Here is a 23,855-nt window from a genome sequence, read left to right as displayed (position 1 = left end):
TTCGACGACCGCGTGATTTCGTGGATTGGGAACAAACAATACACGCTTACCGGAGTTACCCGAGTTTCTGCGGCCTCTATTTGTTATGGGAGGTGTTTCTAAGGCTAAGGGAGTTCCTAATTCTTCTTTATGTAAAAATAGATGATTTTACATGTTAAAATCTTGCCGCATTTTGAAATTTAATCGTAACGCTGTTCAGTGTTAAAAACAATAGTCGCTCCGCACTATATGGAGAGGTACTGATGGACAGGCAGAATGTTTAAAGATATAGGATGGTCCCATATCAACGATCCATATAAAAAAGATAGTGGGCATTTTGAGATCAAAGTCAAGTGATTGGAGGTTGCGTTATGTTCCAAACACAAATCGAAGCACTGATGGCTAGAAACTTCACTTTTTCTTTGCAGGCTTTTGTGGTGTATGGCAGTTGTTTAGGGAGCCTACGCGCCAGGCAAGTGGCAGTTGCACGAGAGAGTTGGCCTTGATGAGGTGGCGCATGGCGGGGGCGCGACGCGTTCGGACGCCTGGGACGTTATATTATTGTTTTGTTGTTATTACCGAAGTATTGGGAAAATACTCACTTTAACACCTGACTTAGTGTTTGGCCGGGCTGTGAGAGTGGACGATACTACAGCTTTACAATGCATGCCGCGAAAAAAGAGCCACGTTCTGTAACCACCTCCGAAAATGATGTCGGGTCCGACAATTGAATGTGTGCAATACAGTGATTTTTATGTCATGTCTTAACCGGCGGCGAGTATTCAAACCACATCTGACTGCATCTAAGTGTCTTAAATAGCATTGCAAATATGAAACCAATAACAACATGAATTCGTTCTGAATTTCATCCATAAGTGTTGTGTCGGAATGGCGCATTGAGCGCCAGGCGTCAAGACAGGAGGCGATACCTTCCACTACTTACCGGAATAGATGTAGCGCCGTAACGCCGTTACCACTATAATACGATTGTTCGTGCGTTTTCATCCATGATCCGCATTTATTGCAGCCCCCAACTACTTGGTTGATTTACTCATTGCCGCAATATTCTCCCGCTAACAATAATGATGACTCTAACTCCCCGAGGTTTTCAGTTGGTTTCCTGTTGCCTTGTGTCCTTCGCCACGCGTCCACCACAGCTATGCATCGCTTCTTCGCCGTGCTGACCTTGCCCAGTCCCTTCACCACCTGTGACGGCCACGCAGTCCTGCACTTACGGATTCCATGGCCGCAGCACTTACCGATTCCACGCAGTCCTGCACTTACGGATTCCATTGTCGCAGCACTTACAAATTTCATCGTCGCAGCACTTACAGATTCCATCGCTGCAGCATTTCCGATTTCATTGCCGAAAAAGGGCGAGTTTTTATTGCAGCTATATGAGTGGCTAGCAATAATAACTAAGCTAAGCATCAGTCACTAGCGTACGGCGTGGTAACATAGCCAATAATCTGTGTATGACTCGTGACTTCGGGGAAACACAGATCAGAGATGCTGTTTACATTGTGAAGCCCGCCGGTTCGTGCCGGGCAGCGTTCCAATGTTTTCTTGAGCCCTGCAACTCCGTCTCTTTCAGGCCTACAGCTACCTAACTGTTTGAATGCTTATAGGCAGCGGACACCATCTTGCCACTGCGATCAGATGCCTGTTCATTTTTGGAGTGCACCGTCAGTCAAAGCTCTATGTTGTGCTTCGTACGTATTATCTGACAGCTACTAAAGCGTAGAAATTGAATGTATTTTGTAAAGACACGACACAGCTGGATTAGGACCCTGAGTTTTCTGTCGTTGTTCCTTTGTTGCTGCTGGTTCGCATCAAACAACAGCTGAGAAAGCCATGGCGTGCTCGCATCGGCCTGCATATTTGTTGCGGCGCAGCATACCATGCCGGCGACAGCGTGCTGTCGCTGCCGGCTATTTGCGAGCCGGCGCCGCGCCGTGACGTAACACGCTGGCAGCGAGTGGGCCGGGTTTTCCCTGGGGGTGGCTGGGTCTGCGGCTGTCATGCCGCCGACAGGACCTCGGGTCACGCAACGACGGCATCGCCCGCGGCGGCTCGGGCTGGTGGTCAGACCGGACCGGACTGCCTCACCACGCGGATGAGGGATAGCTTTGGAGTAATGTTGATACTCACGGCAAGTGAGTAAACTGGCTGAAGGGCTTTGTGAGGATACTTATTTCAAATGCTCGTATTGGGTGCTCTCCAAGTCAGCTTGCGCTGCTGTTTGCCGAAATTTAAACATTGAGTGTCATTCACTGTCCCTCGGGTTAGGAACAGGTAGGGAAGGCGGGGCTTGACTCCCTTCCCCACGCCCCATTTTCCAACGGGAGTATTGACCCCATGGCGATACCTGGAAAGGATCTTTCAAAGCTGTAATTCACCTCTGCGCAAACTTCCTGAGACGCTTCTGCGCATATGCCCTGTTCGTGATGGTCACGGATAAGCTTGTCTGCATGAACGACATCCCGTTTGTAGGCCACAGCGGCTGTTTTCATAGGTACCATGTCCTTAACTTTCGCCGTCATCACACGCGGCATTTGCTGCGTGCCCTTTCATCAAACGAAACGGTCTCGTCACTGGGTGTATTCAGCCAAAGCCGACAAAACTGACGCGGCCGACGCCTGAGTGGCGCCTCCCTCGCCGTTGGCCCCCGCCGTTGTGTCCGCCCCGCCGCCCGCCCACCGCGCCCGCTGCGCCACCTTTAGGGGTACAGGCCGAGCGCGCGCCCGCTGGTCGTCGATCTCCTGCTGACGGCGTCGGCGGTTGGCGCGCGCCATGATGTCGCGCAGGTCGTCAAACTCGGCGCTGTGTGCGATGCCGGCGGCGCCGAGCGGGTCGCCGAAGCGCGGGTCCATCAGGTCGCGCCGGGTCGGCGTCTCGGCCCAGTACGGGTGCGAGCCGACGCTGGGGCACGGCACGCTCGGGATGCGCCGCGAGTCCTCGCGCTCGCCTGCCGGACAGGGGCGGGGGCGCCGGGTCACAGCTAGCGGATGGCGGCGGGAGTCCTGGCCGCCAGCCGGAGCCCGTGGCGGGAGCCCTGGCCGTCAGCCGGAGCCCGCGGCGGGATCCCCGGCCGTCCGCCGGAGCCCGCGGCGGGATCCCTGGCCGTCCGCCGGAGCCTGCGGCGGGAGCCCTGGCCGTCCGCCGGAGCCCGCGGCGGGATCCCTGGCCGTCCGCCGGAGCCCGCGGCGGGAGCCCTGGCCGTCCGCCGGAGCCCGCGGCGGGAGCCCTGGCCGTCCGCCTGAGCCCGGCTGGCGGCCAGGTCGTCGACTTCACGTGGCAGGCTGCACGGACGCAGTGACAGGGACAGGCGGTGCATATCGGCGCTATCATCACACACCAGCGCGGCGTGGGTGTGTGCTGCACACAACGCAGGATATGTAAATGGTCACGAATGCACAGCACGTGGACGATTTGTGACAGCAGGCGTAACACTCTTAAATGTTCAGCTGGCTTCAATCACTGACTCCAGAAAAGTGTCATGACGGTTACGAGATTAAAGTGCCGTTAGTAGCGCTGTTATGTATCGAGCTCAGTTGCGCTTCATTTCAGCAGGCAGTTAAGAGTGTTTTTACGCTCCCAGTGTCGGTTAGATTAGTCCTACCTGCGCAGAGTGATGTCATATATTAGTTAGTGGTCCTCCGTTGGCTGGGCTCCAGAGGTTGGCCGGCGCCTTCGGAAGTCGTGCCATTCCACCTTCCGCTTGGCAAATAGTCTTCCAAGGAGTTTTTCAAGATCGTTATCTTCGGGTGCGTGGAATTTGCATCGTTAATGCCATAAGTATAGTCGTGCTATGCATTATACCCATCTTTCATGCCAAAATTGCTGAGTTGGGAGATAAGCAACTGATAAATTTACATCCGACACGTTTTTAAATACGAGGCACTTTGTCTCATAAGACCTAATTGATTTCAGGACGTGTATAACCCTTGACATTCGAGGCCATCGATTACGAATCTGTTATAATGATTCGGGTTTCACGTCTCGCAGAGTTCCAGGGTCGTTTCGAGACGGGATGCCTTTATTGGGTACCATGTGGCATGCGGTGGTGGTGTGGCCGGGACCCGAAGCGGGTGCCGACGGGTCCAGAGACGAGCATCTTAACCAAGACACCACTACCGCTCCCTACTCGTCTGCTACGGCCTCCGGCAAAGCCGTCATTCAGATTCGAAACCCACTGGCATATATTGGGGAATACCCTTGTATTCGCTCCCAACATCCGTGTATTCGTCTTCCGTAGCAGGGTTCCTCCGCGGCGCAGCTCGTCACCAGCGATCCTGAAGTCCCAACATCGTCAAGGCGTTACCGTCTCCAGACATCGCCCAGCACTGCCCCGGCTCTTTTGATCGGATGTCAGTGCATCTGCCGTCACAAGACGGCACACGAAACTAGCTCAGCCGCGCCAGCGCACCACCACCGTCGACCCGTCCCTTCTCGCGGCGCGTCACGCGGGGTGACGTCACGTCAGCGGAGTGACGTCACGCCGGCTGTAACGGGCGGGCGGGGTCGCCGCCGCCCCCAGGCGGGCCGCCGCTGACCGGCCCGCCAGACGGCGCCCCCGCCGCCGTCCGCGCCGCCGCCGCCGCTCTAGAAGCGCGCCGCGCGCTTGTCGGCGTCGGCCCGGAGGTCGCGGTGGCGCCTGCGCGCGCGGTCGATGATGCCACGCACGTCATCGTAGGCCGGCGCCATGGGCAGGTTCACGTCGTCCAGCGGGTCGGGCGCAGTGAAGAACGGGTCGCTGAGGGGGTCCTTGGCGGCGGCGGCCGGCCCAGCGGCGCGCGGCGGCGTGCGGACCGGCAGCGGCGCCGCTGGTATCACCGGCTCGCTGCGTGTCGGGGTCGTATCGCCGTGATCACCTGAGGTCAGAGGCGACCGTCAAGGCCGGATCAGCCGCCGTCGGGGATCGGTAGGGGGGGGGGGGCAAACACCTGTGCAAACCTGCGAGAGGTAGGACACCTTTCCGATATGCTTTTTAAGATTGGTAGGAAAATAGCTGATTGCTTGACCTCGATGAATTTAACCACAGCTTAACCAGATCAAGCAAAGATAGATATGTAGCTGACGGTCGAGACTTTCAGCATAGTGCTCCAGCACTGCGAGCTGCTTGCAAAAGCTTTGTGCAGCCGTGAGGGATGGCGTGTTAAAAAAACGGGCTATGCTGAGCTCTAGTCATTGGTTCGTTTCCACTGTGTCCACCGCCAGACGGGAGATTGGTCAACACGCGTCTGGTGGCCGGCTAGATACCCTTTGCTCGGATGGGGGGCCAATTTGATCCCGCTGAGATCTTGGGAACTAAGAAAGCTAGAGACACCAAGTTTGCAGTGTCTTGACCTGTACGTGAACTTATTTAGGTCAAAGTAAGAGGTTCCTAGGTCATGACCTTTGGGTCAATTAAGGTCAAACAAAGTCAAATTCCAGGTTGGTCTCCAAAGTGCCCCCAGAACCTAGATAACTGTTTCTAAGCAAAAGGTTGCTTGTTCATTTCAGGTCAGTGACCTCGTTTAACCTATTAAAGATCATAATGACCAAAATCATACAACACTGCTCTGTTTCATGCACCTCAATAAACGACAAAGATTATGCTAGGCAGAATGTTTCTAAAAACAAAATGTTCACCAAGATAATTTTAGGTCAATGACTCATTCTGATCTCTAAGAAGTCCATTGAAGATGCATAATGCGGCTTCCGCTTTCAATAAATTTGAAATGAGCACCAGGAACTATCCTAAACAGCAGGCCTTAGAGTAATAAAACAGGTTGGTTTTGATCTTGGCCTGACGCTCATACCTGATCTTAGGTCAACTTAATTTGCTCCCTCAATATTTGTGTAGCCTAAGAAAGTATCTCAGAGGCGTATGGCTTCGTCTAACACCCCGTGGTTGCATCAGAGTAAACGATTACCCAGAAATTGACCTCGCTGAAACCATGGCCTGACTTTGACTTGTCATAGGTCAGCAACCTTACAAGGTACATCTAAATTGTTGATACCAAACGATCCGCTATTCAATTGTCTATAGCTATGCAGCATTTGGCGCAGCTTCGGAAAACATTTTGGAAAAACCTCGGCGGTCAATTTGACACCCACCCGAGCGCGTGTTAACTGGTAAAATGACACCCACCCGAGCGCGTGTTAACTGGTAAAATGAGAGCTTGGCGTTTTGTTGAAACATGGGTACCAATCTGGTGGCCTTAGTTCTGCACTTCAAGTCGGTGTTTTTGCTGTTAAAGAAGCAAATGTTGGTGAAGCCTGTGGACTAACCGTGAAAAGCTGTATGAACCCTTCGAATGTACGAATATTGCTCAAAAATCCCTTGATAAGCAACGTTTTATCTTTATAAACATGAACGGATGAGCGCAAAATCAAGAGTGAATGTCCCATGCATTTCTGGACGTTTTTGTCCCATCAGCCATAAAAGACTCTTTCTGCAGTTGTGAGATGGCAGCCACTTAGCCGTGGTGGTCCCACATGTTCACTTTTTACGCCGCATCTGATGAAAAATAGCACATCACGAACAACTAAACGCATGTCCCCATATTGGCCATTTACTGGCGAGATGCTGTTTGGAAAGGATGCATGTCGTTTAATATCTACTGGGTGGAAATAAACCTCAGCCGTCATCATTCCCATCAAGGCGTAGAAAATAAAACTGGAATATCTGTGGTAAAACTGGACAAAGATCATTTTTGTTTGATGTCTGTCGTGCCTATGGTTTGCAGACGGAAGTGCGCAGGCTTCTCTACATGACACGGTGTTCCATCCAAGCACAGCCGCCGACTGGGGAGAAGGAAGCAGCGGGGCAGCTTGCCTCTTAACTAAAAATGCAGCTCACCGTGCGTGGTGTGGATCTCTTTCTAACGCACTACAGCACAGCTGAGTTTTTGGCATCCATACGCTTTTACATCTTCACATACGTCGTGGAACATGCGGCACAACTTCTTCGCTAGAAGGATTCGAGCATCTCACCGAGGCCCTGACCCGAGCATCTTGACCTCAGGGTTGTTACTCACTCGCCGTCACGCACGGCAAGGCCTCTTTACCACAGCCTCTTTCGTTCTGGGTAGCTTGACCTCCACGTCGATGCTTCCAATGCGTGCTGGAGCGGGGACGCTGCTAACAAGGTAGCTTCACTACTCTGCTCTCGCGCTCCAGGGTCTAGCCGCTACTGGGTGTCTATTGCGTCGCTCCCTACACCACTCCGGAAGAAGCATGCGCGGCGCGGCGCCGGCCCCACAGGCCGCTTACTGAGCTCCCGTCCAACCTACGGAGGTCAGGTCAGTTGCCGGCCGTATACTGCGGCACGGCCGGCGCCATCCTCAGCTGATAGACGGGTCGCGTCTCCTTGACCGCCACCAGCGCCTGCTTGACCTCGACGCTACGCTTGCTGGTGGCCACCTCCGAGCTGTACTGACGGTCGACGCGGATCGAGTCGCTGACCAGAGGTGGAGTGGTGCCGCGCTGCGCCCGGGACTCGACTGCCGGCGCCGACACGGGTCATGTGCGCCGGGTAACCTCGGCCGAGTTCCATTGACCTGATCTGGGCTGACCTGGACAGACCGCGGGTGTCGGCGCCGACACGGGGTTAGAAGGGCTCCCACAGGCGACAAATTACTGGTGTGCTGAGGGGTAGTTTGATGAGATCTGGACACAAAACTGAGTTGGTTGTATAGGACTCAGATATTTATAAATTCAGCTTATGGATACAACCGTGATGCGTCTGTCCGGACAAGCAATGCGCTTACGTGGTCGTTTGTCCGAAGGAATGCAAACTCCCTACAACGGCGGTGTTCTAACCGCTCCTAAATTTCGGATACGATAGGTCGTGCGAATTTTGTTAAATGTTGTTTGCAATAATCCGCCGGGCCCTGCTTCATCTGGTTCCCGAAAATGCGTGCGACATTTGTATTGTATCAAAACCACAACGATCTGCTTCGACCGACGCTTCCCTTGAACTGAGCCTCTGACTGCTGGTGTTCGGCATGGTGCACTGTGGGGATGGCAAATGACCTACCGACCTTCAGAAACAAAGACGAGGTTTCAAATCGCCCTGACCGACGCGTGAGACACAGCGTCGAGTGCTCACCGCTAAAGCACGTCGGTCCCGGCTGGCTGACTGTCACCTGGTCACAGGACAGGCTCCCCACCTGTGGTGCACGTACTGGCACGTGTCTACATGACCGAAGCCGAGGCCGAGGGCGAAGGCTCGCATGGACGCTGCGCTGGACCAGTCTCCACCCCTCACGTAAACGCGCTCGACCAACGCCCGAGCCCTGCGCGGCGGTCCGCGGTCTTGGCTGTCGACCGGTATCGGAGCCCCTACCTGTACCGATGCGGAATGGACCGCGTGAGCGGTAGCGGTACGACGTCGGGGCCCCGTCGGCGCCGGCTCCGGGCCTCTGCCAGCATTCCGCGCCGTTTTAGGTCGGCGACGTTGCCAGCCGCCGAGCGGAGCCAAAAATACGGCCGCCGCTGCAGCTCCAGGCGGCCGGCCGCGGCCGGTGCCGGCTGGCAAGGCCCCGACCTCCCCGGCCGACACGCAAAAACCTCTCGGGGTCGCCACGTCGCGCCGTCCACCGTCACTCCGGGATAGCACCCGGTCCCGCTGCCGGTGGACGCAGATGGCGCCACCTGCGGCCCTCCTCAGCGGCGGGTGTGGCCATCGCACGTGCCGGTGATGATCTGCCGCTGCTGTGACCGTGGTCGTTGCAGAGGGGGAGGGCGACAGTTCCGGCCGTTCAGGGCCGGGACGGTGGTCCGGCCTGGCAGCGTGCCCGTCCCAACACCTGGGTGACGGGCGGTGACGTGCGGTGACGGTGGCGACTCCCGGCCCGTCGCCAAGACCCGGGCCATGTTCTGTCCCCCGCCCTCCCCCCGTCCCCCTTCGACTGGGCCGATGATGGCTGCTGCCGCTGGCGCTGGCGCTTGCGCCGCCGGCGGCGTCAGCCGCAGCAGTCAGCTGGCGCAGGGTTATCAGCTGAGTGTATGCGCGTTTGCAGCAGCGTTAGCGAGCGGGATGCTGTAAAAGGCAGGCGAGCAGCACACATTCCCGGCGCAAGAGGCAGCGGAAGACGGCGTTACCATGGTTATGACCCTGTCGGGCGTCCCACAGCTGGGGAGCGCTGCTCTGGACGCAGGCGTACCTTTCAGGCCCTTCATGTAGTTGAGCCAGAAGCCGGCATTGCGTTCCAGCGGGCGGCCGATGGTGTAGAGGTCGAGGTCCCGCTTCCAGTGCACCATCGTCGGACACCTGGCCGCGTACGAGGTCACGTCAGCGGCCGCCTCGGTGGATCGGTGATGGGGACCTGCTGAATTATCAAGATAATTATCAAGAAGATTTACGCAAAGTAAAAGTGCACTGAAATTGAAAATTGAAACCGAAAAAGCATCAACATCTCTTCGGAGAATTTCACGCCTGATGATGCATCTGGGACCTGCTGAATGAAGCAAACTTCCAAATACTTTGAAGAGATCTCTCGACCGCGTAGTTAGTCAAGGGGTCTCAAGATGGCGAAAGGATCTTTGCGAATCGAAAGAATTTCGGCTGGCAATGCTCCCGACATGAAGAAAGACCCCGCTATGTCCCTTAATGCGAAATGGGTCCCTTGATATACAAAGGGACCATAGCCAAGGGGTCACCACACGGATAAGGGGTTCGTAGGTGGTCAAGGGCTGCCGATTCTAAAAAGTCTCGAGACTGTCGCAGGTCCTGACCTAGTCCACAACCCCAAGGTAATGAAGAACCAAGGCACCAAGATGTGCATAGCCTATAAAGGAACTAGGTGACAATTAGACACCTGGGCACGGTGTTGGAACTCCAGGCGGTTTACGCGCTACAGGAAGTTGAAGTTTCTGAACTGTCAAGGGCACGAAGGTGATCGACGGATACTCGTTTCTGACTTCAGCTCTGACCTCGCTTTTCGACCTTTTCGTCGTGCCTACACACCAGGCGGACTGGATGTTTGACCACAAATCATGACGGAAAAGGAGATCGCTGCGCAACTTGCAGGATTACAGAACAGGAATAAGGTGGTCATGTTGTGTTACGTGGATATTCCGATGAGAAATTGCAAGCACATGATGTCAACATGAAATTGTACATATATATATATATATATATATATATATATATATATATATATGTGTGTGTGTGTGTGTGTGTGTGTGTGTGTGTGTGTGTGTGTGTGTGTGTGTGTGTGTGTGTGTGTGTGTGTGTGTGTGTGTGTGTGTGTGTGTGTGTGTGTGTGTGTGTGTTTGAAGGAGCGAGCGAGGCTGCGTGTTTAGGACGCCTCTTCCCAAAACCAATCGGGACCTGCAGCATAGCTAATCCGTTGTTGGATCTAAAAGCCTTGGCAAGCAAAAATACCGCTCCGCTTTACTATTGACGATCGCGGACACTTTTCCAAGCTGTGGTTTCATTTGCTCACGGCAATGAACAGAATTTCAACGTTATGTGCTTTATATTGAAAATTTGTCTTCAGGCCAAAGTAAGGAAAGGGCTACAAACAAACGTTCACGATTTCTGCCCACGCTGCGTACACTACTGAGTGCCGTAATGTATTAGGTTACAAAAAACGGCGTGCATCATATGCATACCTGTGTAACGATCGACATGTTCACACGTTGTAGTAGCATCTACAGGTACTGTGCTTGCGCCTGTGCGTAAATGGCGTACATTCCCCTGTGAACCTTCCATCGAATGGTAACAACAACCTTTCAGCACTGTGAGCAAGCGTATGAAGGATGTTTTTGATTTCTATTTTTAATTCTCTGCCATAGGCCCAGTCTTAAATTGATAAGCGTCGCGGGGCGAAGTTCCCGCACCACCCATCTGATCTAGGAGTGCTTCAAAGCTATGGCCAGGCAATGTCACAGAGGCGATCGTCATAACGCCGCGCGTCTACACGGCTATTGACGTGGGCGATGCTTCCCGGATCATGCAGTAGGAATCCGTGGATGATAATGACCGGTGAATGGGTCGTGAAAAACGTGATGCGAAGTTTGGAAGACCAACTTTCTTTCCATCCTATCCAGAATTCGGCCACAAGCGTTAAGACTACTTGTGTGAGCTTTGCATCAGCCAGCTACACTGTAACGCTTTTAATAGAAAATTGCGCTTTGGCAAGTGAAGACTTGATTAGAACTTCAATTTATGGCATAAATGTTTAGCTAAGAATGAGGTGCTAACACCTTGATGTCGATCGCAGTATACGTTAGTTGTTTAAGAGAAGACGTCCAATAAACGTTCGCCGGTTTTATCAGCTAAATCTGGCAACGCCTTGCCAACTGCGCATTTTGAACAACAGCCTTAATGGCCGCCTTTTCTCGTTACAGGTGTTCTGATCACATAATGTGCCTGTTTCATACTTCACTCAGTTTAAATGTTGGCGGACCCCCCCCCCCCCCCCCCTCTTCCCTGCTGGCCGAATCTCTAGATCACTGCAATTCTTTAATTCCCTGTTTACATCAATTATTGATGTCCTGGCAAGGTATTGATGCCGTGGATTTCTCGAGGGTGGATCCAGGCTACATTTGCGGCAGGTTTGTCAAACAGACGACGGACTTTTCCGAAGCACACAACCACGGATCACTTCCTACCGTCTAACACCTGCGTTTCATCGACCAATACTGCACCCACATGTTCTTCTATAATGAGTTATTAGGCTTTGAAAATCATCAGAGGTTCACAGGGATCGTTCGGGCTCGCTGCTACTGAGCGCATCAGTGCTTTTGCAAGTATGTTTACATTTGCGACGTCACGGGTAGGTCCCAGTGACGTCCCTGCAGCGTTCTTCATTGCTGTAGCGCTAAATCGCCGGGGCCTTCCACTGGGCTCCAGGTTGAACAAACTGATCCGATGCAGGATCGGCAGTCCCAATCGGCATGTGTGGAAATGTCGATAAAAATGCACTGTCCCAGTTTTAATGAAACATTCCTTTACATGGTTATCAATTTTAGCATGATTTCACTGGGCCCTTGTACAGCTTGTTCCCCACAGACAGGGACGAACGCAAATAGTTGCCCCCCGGGATGAGTGCCCTTGCTCCCTTCCCCACCCTCACGAGATAGGTACAATATGACTCATAATATGCATGCGACTAACTGCTGACTTTGAAAAAGTCTAGGCAGAAACGTAGAAATGAGAAGATTGATAACATGCATTGTCGTCCAACGACTCGCGCACTTAGCTAGGATTTCAGAGGAAACTGTTGAGCTCTGACCCTACCTTCGCCCCTCCTTCCACCCGAGACCCCAAATAAGTGAAATGCACCTCTCTACTCAATGCCAAAACATGCCCCGCTCTCGCACGCGCTGTGACCGGCACCGACATCTGACGGATCAGACCCTATGTTGTGGGTCGTCACAGATGATGAGTCCGCCACAAGTGCTTGTTTCACAGCAGTCCATGCAGCCGTTCGTGCTGTGCGTCTGGTTCAAGAAATACGCACAGACAGGGGCGTGCTCGGAAATTAGTGGAACCGGTCCCGTTCGGCGGCGGTGGGGTCACCGGCCATCAGCGCACTTTCGTTTCGTATGCCAAATGCATGCGCTGCTGTTTGTATCTATGAGGCTTCGTGCACGGCCTCTGAATAAACTCAAAGCACAGTGGTGTACAGTCGAACTTCATAATGTTTTCCGTGTGCGGCAATGAAATGCGCTCCGGAAGAGGAGAGTGGGTAGCACCGCTGCGGCGTAATTTCCCCCCTTTTGTTTCGGCTGGACTAAGAAATAGTCCATCTGGCTGTATTCCTATGTCTGGTCAGGACCATGGTGCGAGGGGGTTGCAGCACTGATCAGACTCCTCATGGCAGCAGTCGCACGTGCCCCCGCGCAGAGCCCTACATGTGAAGCCCAGCTCTCTGCAGCCCGCATCCGTTCAAATGACAACAGCACCATCACCAGCCTCGCTCAAACGAGAAGCACCAGCTCACAAGCACCAGACACCACCGCTGCGCAGACCGTATCACACACCCTCCCTGCGGGAGCCGGCCACTGACCTGGGTCGGTCTCACGCCCGAGCAGAGTTAAGCGATGACCTGCGAGAGCCCCTGGCGCGCCACTGGGTGTGGCCGCCCGGTCGCCGCCGGACCCCACCGGACCCCGGCACGGGACCGAAATACCGGGCGGCGCGCGCCGCGCCGGCCTCTCCGCCGGCCGATGCGCCGCTGGGAGCTGCTCCGGGACGCGCCGCTGAGGGCTGCTCCGGGACGCGCCGCTGAGGGCTGTTCCGGGACGCGCCGCTGGGAGCTGTTCCGGGACGCGCCGCTGAGAGCTGCTCCGGGACGTGCCGCTGGGTTGCTGCTCCGGGACGTGCCGCTGGGAGCTGCTCCGGGACGCGCCGCTGGGAGCTGCTCCGGGACGTGCCGCTGGGAGCTGCTCCGGGACGCGTCGACGTCCCGCCAGTCGTCCTGCTCGCCTCAGCTCTGGACAGTCAAGCCACGGAGCAGCCCACCGATTTATGATTGGGATTTTGTCGTTCGCAGGGTCGGTGCCGCTCAGCGATCTTGATTTATGGACACGACTTTGGCTGAAGTTTTTTTCATAAACTGAATTTTCAAGAGCCGGTTCATTTCAGCCCGCCAACTTTAAAGCTAGCCTATTCTCTATGCTGTCTCTCACAAAATCCAAATAAGAAGCTGTCCATTTCGACAAATATAAAAATTAACAAGCATAGTCTGTGCAATTCACCATCTACCCGTTTGCTTCATCGCAGCATGAAAAATGTAGCATGTATTTGAGCGCATTTGGGATCTGCTTTTCCAGCCACCACTTGGTCATTCATCCCGTTTCTATCGACTTGGGCGGGCCCAGTTTTAAATCCTCTCTCATCTTAGTCCGTTTTGTTTTTGGCTTCTCGGATGAGCAAGACTGGTCCAAACATGAATATTCAGTCCATGGAACTGACAAATTCTTGAAGCCTCCCTGGCTGGCCACTTTTTGCTGATACAGGATCCGTTGAGCCGGGAGACGCGGAGTAAACAGCCGATAATTAATGTCTAGGTGTCCCAGTGCTCGTAAACAAATTAATCACGCGCGCCTGAGGAACAGGCGTCCCAAACAGCGCGAGCTGTGGTTCACATGATGACGGCACTCGTTCTCATTCCTCGGCCCACGCGCAGCGCAGTCCGGCATAACCTAATGCAGGTCCCGGAAAATGTAAGGCGTCGGATCAGGGAAGAAAAACATTGCCCCATTCTCACATACTCGAGCCGGCGCACAATACAGTCGATGGAGCCTGGTACTCGGCCCCGGAAAGCATAGAGCGTCGGGTCACAATAGAAAAGAGTTGCAAACAACGTTTCTTCACTTCCAGGTGATAAATAACATGCAGACACCATTAATAGCATGTCCTTTGAAGCGAATTTCTGCACAGGTGTGTGTTCGATTCAGTTTTGCTTATTTCAAATGGATTCGGATTCCCACAATTGAGAGCCTAATGATAATGGAAATAAAAACCATTGAATAACAAGTGAGCCCAAACATATTTGTTCCAGTCTATATAAGCAAGAAAGGCCTTGAGCTCTTATTTCTCCGTTTGATGAGCTCAGAGTTATCGTGCTGAGAGCTACCGACCCCCATAAACAGCGAGGTACCTACTGGTTAAAGAACGTCATCAGGCAAACATTGGTTGCATTGGTAATACTCAAGCATGAAATCAACGTTTGCTTAACAACGTGTACGAGTACCTCATGGTATGTTACAGATCGATGACTATGAATAAAAGAACTATGAGTTCATGAATATTTGTTTCGGCCATTTCCACTCCGATGCTGCCGATTCCTAAATCGAAACACAGAGAGAAGGTCTGAGTCAAAAATCAAATTAGCTTTATCCTATCAAGACACGCGACCAAAATAGTATAACTTTTTAGGTTTCCAACGAATCTTTACACCGATATTAATACTACTTAAACGTATATGATTTAGAAATACCATTTCCGAGCACCTAAATTCGAAATGAACATTGATGAACATAGAAGTGAGAATCAGCACCAGACATGAGTTGGTATTCGTGTCAGTTCATGTCGTATTAGTATTAGTCATCAGGCGTTAGTTCTCACTCTTGTCAGTTCGTAACAACTTTAAGCCAGCATGCAGTTAATACGCGCCCGGGTGGCCGGCTAGATACTCTTCACTCTAGCGGGGGTCAATTTGACCCTCCTGAGATCTCGGAAACTAAGAAAGCTAGAAGCACCAAATTTGCAGGGTGTGTTGACCTTTACGTGAACTCACTTAGGTCAAAATTTGAGGTTCCTAAGTCATGACCTTTGGGTCAAAAAAGTAAAACAGGGTCAAGTTCCAGGTCGGTCACCAAAGTGCTCCCAGAACCTAGATAACCGTTTCTAAGCAAAATGTCGCATGCTCATTTAAGGTCAGTGACCTTTTTTAACCATTTAAAGGTCAATGTGACAAACATAAAGCAAAATTGCTCTGAGTTTTGCATTTAACTAAGCGACAAAGATTACGCTAGGCAGTATGTTCCTAAAGCAAAACGTTTACCCGGGTCATTTGAAGCCAATGACTTATTCTGACCTCTAAGAAGTCCATGGAAGATGTATAATGCGGTTCCTGCTATAAATAAACTCGAAATGAGCACCAGAATCTATCCCATACAGCAAGCCCTAGGGAAACAAAACAGGTTGGTTTTAACCTTGACGTGACCTTCGCACCTGACCTTAGGTCAATTTAATTTACTCATTCAACTGTTGTGTTGCCTAAGAAAGCACCTCAGAGATGTACGGCTTCGTCTAAAACTCCGTTGTTGGATCAGATTGAAAGATTCCCTAGAAATTGCCTTCGCTGAAACCATGGCCTAACTTTGACCTGCCATAGGTCGGCGACCCTACAAGGTACATCTAAATTTTTGATGCAAGCGATCCGCTATTCAATTATCTACAGCTATGCAACATTTGGCGCGGCTTTGGAAACCATTCTGGAAAAACCTTGAGGGTCCATTTGACCCCCCCCCCCCCACCACCCGAGGGCGTGTTAAGCCTGTCAGTGGTATAGGTTCCTTTTTAATTGCGGGGGATGGGCTTTAGCCCTGCCAACGTGAATGCCAGCTCCCCACTCCCAATTATGAAAGGCAATTAGGTCGGATCCATGGAAAAATAGCTTGTTCGTGCATTTCGGTAGAAAGTTACGTCATCTTTTAACGCTCAGCCGTTAACGCTCCGGGAGGCTGAACGTTAAAAAGTAACGCAACATACTCCCGAAATCATGAGCGTGGCCTTCCAACATGAGTCGGGTCGCCCATGATGCGTGGCACGTGCTCGGTCTTCCTTGGTGCAATCCGCCTGTTTTAACTAGGGTTGAAATGCGCCCACGAAATTTTAAGGATTCATAGACTATTTCACAAAGTGCTATGATCGTAATCGTTTTTGCGAGGGACAGGTTTTTGCGAGGAGTCAACACTGTTTTGTTTTTAAATAAGTTAAACTCATAAGGCGTTCGCATTGATTTCGAAGTTCTTCCCTTCATTGACACGTACGCAAGAGGTTATGCGAACAGTGTACATTAAACGGAAAGAGAAAAAAGACTTTTTGTGTCTTGTCTGTCGTCCTTGATATCAAGTTCAACAAGGAAATGTACTTTGTATAGATATTAATGACAATCATAAGTTACCAATAATGACGAATAAGTAAGGTAATAGCACTTGACAGCGTCTTCAACAGAGTGCTCCAGCGTCTCCAACGACAGCGTCACCAGTTATTTTCTCTTATAATCAATCAGACATCAATCAGACGGCCTCCGTTATCGTTATATATATATATATATATATATATATATATATATATATATATATATATAGTGTGTGTGTGTGTTGTGTGGTGGTGTGTGTGTGTGTGTGTGTGTGTGTTGTGTGTTGTGTGTGTGTGTGTGTGTGTGTGTGTGTGTGTGTTTGTGTGTGTGTGTGTGTTGTGTGTGTGTGTGTGTGGTGTGTGTGTGTGTGTAGTGTGTGTGTGTGTGTGTGTGTGTGTGTGTGTGTGTGTTGTGTGTGTGTGTGTGTTGTGTGTGTGTGTGTGTGTGGTGTGTGTGTGTAGTGTGTGTGTTGGTGTGTGTGTGTGTGTGTGTGTGTGTGTGTGTGTGTGTGTGTGTGTGTGTGTGTGTGTCTTTCTATGTTATCCCTATTACACAGGGTCTCGACACGGACGCCAAAAACCAGTCGGTTCCGTGTCGGTCTGAGCTCTCGGGCTCATTTTCCAAGCAGGAATAAGGTCGGGCCCGCAATTTGCATTGGTCGGCGCCCCTTTAGCAATGCGGGGCTCTTGTGTTGGTCAGTGTCTCGCAGTGCCTAACCGAGTGTTCTGTACCAACAAGGGCCTCGAGTCGATCAGGAGAGCATTTGCTGAACCGGAAACGGGGACAGGACCCCAAAATGGTAAAATACCTCTTGCGTTGGTCAGGGCTCTGTGGCAATGAACGGAAGCATAGGAACTTATGAGTGTTCAGTTGCGACAATGGAAGGGTCCTGTGTCAGTCAGGGCCCCGGTACCGAACATGAAGCTCTTCATCCCAGTTCCAGCACAGACCCGTTAAGCCGAGCTTGGAGTTTATTTTGCCAATTATTGGACCACCTGCGGCGATCAGAGATCTTGCTGCGTCAGTGAGTGTTTACTTGCGCCCATCCGAGGCCATCTTACGTGGGTCAAAGAACCTCCCGCGTCAGGGAGGAAGACCGATGCGATATGAAGATTTTCTAAGGGCCCCGGATCGACCAGGGCATCCCAACCCCCTGTCGCCAGACTGGCAGTCGGAAGGATCATTCGATGGGGCGGAGTGGCCCTTCACTCCTAGGCCTGGAAAGAATAATGACCCCATGCCTCCCCCCCCATGGCCCATGGCCCCATTGGGGCCCAATGGCCCCAAAGTGTTTCTACTCAAGCGGCCCTTTGTCTGGATAAATTAAGGGTATCGTTAGTGTGGAAATGAGTGGGTAGAAATAAGCTTAAAAATGAAAAAGACTGTAGGTAAAGAAGCTTAATGCTGCTTAAATACCAGGACGGTGCGTTTTTTTTTCCATTTCTGATATTGACCTCTGGACGGATATTTACAGTTACAACAATACGAAGAAGGACGCACATTTACTCTTTCCTGTTTCACACTACCAGATCTTCGTCCCGCGCCCCAATCCTTCGTCCCCCACCCCCAACTTGTCAACGCTTAGCGTTAACCACAGGGCCGACGCCGAGCAGCACGCGGAGACTGCAGCGCCGGGTTGTCTAGGTTTTGTTGCTATGGCTTGGAGCGTGCACGCTCAAAACTGCTTACCTCATTTTTATCACGACTGATTCGGGCTGAATGTTGAACCTTTCGAAGCAACATGGATTTGCGATGTTAAGAACAATCTTTTTACCCTTTTAGATCTACAATCTACCTTCACGGGCTCCTCAATATCTATGTAGAACCCGGATCAAAATGTTGGCAAAGCTGCGGAGTTCTGTTGCTTTAGAAGGAGTCCAGTGAATCATTACAAGATATTGAGTGCCGGTGATACAGTACACTACGCCAGTCGCCTGACATTTGCCTTTCAAACCAGACACGTACGTATTACAAATTCGGTTACCGGATGGACATACAGTCCATCTCCAGTGCGGCGTTGGGGCATGCAGATCCGGAGTGTGTGTGGTAGCCTACCACTACACCTTTATGTAACCTGTTTATCTATTCCCACCAGCGCCTTCGTCGCCTGCCATAATCCCGCCGGAAAGCCCTGCTATCGCGTGATATCTCTCCAGGCCGAGACCGGTGACGCCTGCACCACCCGCGGCCGAGTGCTTCCATTCCGGCTGTGGTGCGTTCCGGACAGTCTACACTCCGCTTTGCCCAACGAGAGCCAGCTGTCGTTATGATGTTGCTGTTCACGCTGCTGCCGTTGGCCGGCGCTGCGCACGGGATCATCCTGCCACCGGACGGTCCCGGAGACCACGACCTCGCCATCGTGATCGTCCAGGGCGCGTCCGTGCACCCAGAGCAGTACGAGGCGCTGGGGCGTGCGCTGCAGGCGGCCTCCACCTCTTCGCTGTGGGTCGGCATCGCCGAGGGCTTCCTGGACAACTGCCCCAACCCGCTGCAGATCAGCTCGGCCGTCGGCGATGTGCTGCGGGCGCTGGCCGACGCCGGCATGCCCGCCGCCGCCGTCGTGTTTGTGGCCGGCCATAGTCTGGGCGGCGTGTTCCTGCCGGCGTACGTGAAAGCGCACGCGGAGTCCCTGCGCGGCCTGCTGTTGTTCGGCTTGTATCTGACCGGCGAGCCGCTCGGCAGCTTCCCCGTGCCGGTGCTGCACCTGAGCGGCACGCTGGACGGCCAGACGCGGCCAACGCGCATTGCGCAGACGTTCGCCGAGCTGCAGCTGCTTCAGGCGGACGACCCTTAGGCGCCGCTGCACCGGCCCGTCCTGCTGCCCGAGGCCGTCGACCACGCGCACTTCTTTACCGGTGAGCTGCCGGCCAGCGTGGCAGCCAACGACGTGCGTTCGGAACTCGGCGGCGAGGAGGCGCGCGCCCGTCTGGCCGCGCACAGTGTCACCTTCATGGAGGTGGAGCGGGACGGGCCGGCGGCCGCCGGCGGCGGCGACCTGCTGCTCCAGGGCTTCAACAGCACCAACGAGTTTCTGGCGCCGCTGTATGCGCTGCAGCGCGGCGAGACAGACGGCGCTGGCTCCATGTGGGCCGACACCGCGCTGCGGCACCTGCTCAACGTCGCCAACGACTCGGTGGTACTCGGCGTCCAGAGCTTGCACGAGCCCGACCTGGCCACGCTGGAACACCAGCATCCTTCCGTCAACGCCACGGGCGACGCGTCCGCGCACGTCTCTGTGTACTCCTCGGTCGAGACGCCGTTCAACCCGGCCGACATCTCGGTCCACCCGGTGACCAGCTCCGAAATCGCCGTCAAAATGGCGTCGCAGGAGCTGGTGGCGTCGCTGTTGCCGGCAGCGACGTTTGGACCGCACCGCTCCTGCCGCGGCGCCAACCAGCTGGCGCTGGACGCGGCGCTGGCGGCGGCGCCCGGCACCGCCAGGGAGCGCTTCAGCCGGCGCGGTCACGCCGCCGCCCTGCTGAACGACACGATGGTGTTGATCGGACCGCTCTGGGTGCAGGAGCGGCTGCGGCTCACCCACGGCGCGGGCGGTGTTCAGGTGCAGTCGGTGGCCCTCGAGACGGCCGTCGACTCGCCAATCTTCCCCGGCAGCCACTACTGCAAGCTGTTGGCGCCGTCCAGGGCGCTCGAGTACATCCTGATTGACGGTCTGAGAGGCACAGAGTCGTAACCGGACGCGGGTCGAACACCCGCTGCAGTGTTGCCAATGCAGCCCGCTCTGGTCTTTTGCGCCGAGTCTGTGATTACACTCGCTCTACCCATCACTGTTTGACATAACCAGAGAGCTGCCTGGCTGCTCACGAGTGTTAAATCTTTTACTACCTCAGAATAGCAAACTACACGTTTTCATGAGCCTGAGCGCTGTATTGCAGAGTTTCACGAAGTGAGCGATACGCCTTATTACGTTTTCGATTGGCGCCAAAAAACTCCGGTGAAATCGCATTGGTTGAAGGGTATTGCAATTACTCCGTCGCATTTTAAAGCTATATAGCTTATTTGCCGATTGTCAGGCTAGTGACTGTTCTCCGGATTGACATGGCCTCCTAATTGGTATCTGCTACCATTTTGTGTTGCAATATTTCTGAATGATTCCGCTTCAACACTCAACGGTGGGAAACATTAAAAAATATTACACATCGTTCAGTCGACTAAAAAATATGACTTTTTAAAATTTGAATTTATACTGTTGATGTGTTTCTGTGGCAAACGTTCTGTTGACGCATGCGCACTTGAAATTATTTGAAGCATGGAGGTCCAAACCGGCTTCACTGGCATGGTCGTCTGTAACAGGCAAGACAAACGTCAAAGCACACAGAAGTAAAAGCTTATATTACACACTCGCATATACGCAAACGAAAAATACATTTACGCATTCATACAAAAAGACGAAACAGTTGATTCACTGCTTTGACTTCCCGAAATTCGCGTTTTACCACGTGCCGGGAAATAAGCGTCCAGAACATAAAAGCCGACTTCATTTATCATCTTCTTATTTTCTACTGCACCAGTTTTAAGTCGCCGTGTATATGGGTCAGCTGATGCAACGTGGGCTGTGAATATTCGGCTGATTTCCTTTTTAAAAATAGTTTAGTGTTCAACAGATTTTTGGGCGTAAACGTCCACCAATGCTCAAGACTTCACATCATACAAAGGTCTGCGCAGAGTTTACACATCTGGAAAGTGAGTCGACTGCCGAAAACATAGCAATTTTCACTTACCTACACAAGATATTACGTGACAAATTTCAGAGCGTCCCTGGGCAAAAAAGGAATTGCTACCGATGACTTCGACGCTGAATGTTTTCGTGCAATGTCCGTCAAACACTGATCACCTTGGCTCTTTGAGCCCAGTATCTTGAGCACACTAACGTCTTATTATGAGTAAATAAGTTTAGATCGCCAATGGCCTGCGGTTATACGAACCTTACTAGATTCGCGGTGATAGCTGCCGTGCCCTGATGCATAAGCAAAAAGACAGCCACTTAAAAAACGTAGCTTGCAAAGCCCCGATAAAATCCAAGGTATTGGAACCGTTCCTAGGCCTTTCCAACCATTAGGCTTTCCCTAAAAGCCTGCCAGAGATAGAGCGACAAGCTATCTTGTTCATTTTTGGCCTGATGTGGTCCGCGGCAACTGGAGGAGTCAGGAGAGGCTGAGACACCGAGTCTCTAAAAATTCAACATTGGCTCCATGGCGTTGGGTGGCAATGACCAAAAATGGCTGCTTCCCCACTATCTCTCCAAACTAGGAGAAATCCTGCCACCTCTGCCATCTGTGGCCAACAAAAAGGAAGCATCCCTTTAGTTATACCCTATAAGCCCGTCACCGACTGGGTGCGCCTTGCCTGGGGCGGTGCAACGGACCTGGTCGGGCGCGTTGCGCTTTGACGGTGAGCACCCATTTAGAGGAATGGAATCAACCGAAGATGGTCACTTGTCTTAGCTTGCCGGGGAGGCAAATTGCTGGTACATTCAAGCCCTGAACGGGATAATCAGAATGGGTGAACAGGGTTTGGCTAATAACACAATATTTCGTGCATTACAAGCGCAGTCCAGTGACGTGCGGCGCGCCGAGCTTGACGGTAACATCACTTAAAACAATATCAATATGATGACGCCGATTATTTGAGCGCATTAATATTTTATGTCTAATCTTAGAATGCCGTGCAACATGAAAAGTGTCTACCAGTCCACGGGGTGGAACGTAGCAGTAGCAATATTGCAAGAGCCATTGGTACATTGGTGGACGGTTCAATATAAGAGATGCCCGCCAGCCACGGGACAGTGCAAAGCAATAGAAAGTTATGACATGAAATTCTAAAAACTAGTGGGGGCGTTGTTCTCTCCACACATTGAACCTATTTGTTAAATTTGTAGTTGTTCGGACATGATGTCAAGTTCCGGCCTTGGCATGGGCGTACTGGAAGGACAAGTATCGATATCACATAAACCTAGAGATCAACGGCTCGAGCAAACGAGCCGCTGCCACTGCAGGTTACGTACTTGGTCAAACGTGGTGCCGAGCTAACAATCGAGCCTGCGAATGTGCCGTATTGTATGCCTCAGTTTAACTACATGCATTGGTTGTAAGTGGGGAAATATGCATTTAGATGATTTTTTTCCAGTCCCCACTCGTAGGGACAGTAGTAAAACTTTCTTGAAGTTGGGGGAAAAGGCCCTGAACTGCCACTCCCTCTGCCTCTGCGCCTGCGCTCCTGTGTCGTTGCCTGTGTTCCGGTATTCCTTGACCGTTTCTAACCAGTATTTTTAATCGCGGATGAAGAATGGTAAAATAAAATTTGCGGCAAAGCTAACGAACAGGGGTTTTTCAAGAGTCAAATGTTAAAACTACTCGTTGCTCTCGAAAAACTCGATGCGTCATGTCCGTTAGGGACGATCGATCTATTGTTCGGACCTCACAACTGTCGCCTGAAGGACAGATTGCCGACGAGGACAAGACCTATTAGACGCAGCAGAAGCGACAGACACCTATTGGAAGCGGGTGTCGGACAGTGTCGGCCACGCACGTAACGCTGGCGGGAGTGGCGCGTCGCTAGCAAGGTCAGATTTTCGCTCGCTTGTTCCAATGAGAGCCTATGTACCCGCTGCGATTGCTGTCGACCAATTTCTACCATCCATTGATGCACTGATGACATATGCGACACCATCAGGTCAAGCCATACTTAAAGTTGTCCGGTTCAAACTCAGCCCGGTTCGGTGTCAGTCTCCGAGCGGTACTCAGTTTATCTCTATGTTTTCCATCGTCATTGTCATTTGTCATTGTTTGTCACTGTCATGTCATTTCGTTTGCTCTGTTTTGTGTTATCTTTCCTATTGGCTTGCCCTTTCTCATTGCTTTCTCTCGTTTCAGCCCCACTATGCTGTCGGTGTTGAAATGCGTGACTTTGGTGCATATGACTTCTCATTTATGCTGGTGAACACAGCTCAAGATATTGGTGCCCATATATCTGCTACCTAAACAGCTGAAACCCATCACCAAATTCTGCAGTACTCAGGTATGCTGCATGGGAAGCTAATCATTCACTTGTCAATATCCGTAGCCGTAGTTTTAAAAGAGTTTCTTGTCTCCGCTGTAGTGATAACCGTGTCTGCCGTAGCCGTACGCCCCTCCAGTAGCCTTTCTCACAAAGAGTTGTTACAAATAGTTTGTGTTTGTAAGTTGTAATTTAGAACTTACAAACTACAACTTACAACTGTTTCATAAAACTAGCGCGGGTTGTAGAATTGTAGTTGTAAAGCTC

At 52.2% G+C, this 23,855-nt stretch overlaps 1 protein-coding gene across 1 annotated transcript; it reads right to left on the bottom strand.

The window, feature by feature from the left end:
• Nucleotides 1-2,570: 2,570 nt before the first annotated feature.
• Nucleotides 2,571-13,118, bottom strand: LOC119094556 (uncharacterized). The gene is made up of 3 exons (XM_037217617.1): nucleotides 12,990-13,118; nucleotides 9,135-9,241; nucleotides 2,571-2,947 (listed from the first exon to the last, which is right to left on the bottom strand). The coding sequence occupies exons 2-3, from the start codon at nucleotides 9,229-9,231 to the stop codon at nucleotides 2,571-2,573; spliced, it is 474 nt and encodes a 157-aa protein (XP_037073512.1). The 5' UTR covers nucleotides 9,232-9,241; nucleotides 12,990-13,118.
• Nucleotides 13,119-23,855: the final 10,737 nt, after the last annotated feature.

Source organism: Pollicipes pollicipes, unplaced genomic scaffold, assembly GCF_011947565.3.
Source record: "Pollicipes pollicipes isolate AB1234 unplaced genomic scaffold, Ppol_2.1 Scaffold_4002;HRSCAF=4701_pilon_pilon_pilon, whole genome shotgun sequence".
Taxonomy (NCBI): Eukaryota; Metazoa; Arthropoda; class Thecostraca; order Pollicipedomorpha; family Pollicipedidae; genus Pollicipes; species Pollicipes pollicipes.
Note: the sequence above shows the minus strand (reverse complement) of the source record. Positions and strands in the feature narration are given on the sequence as shown.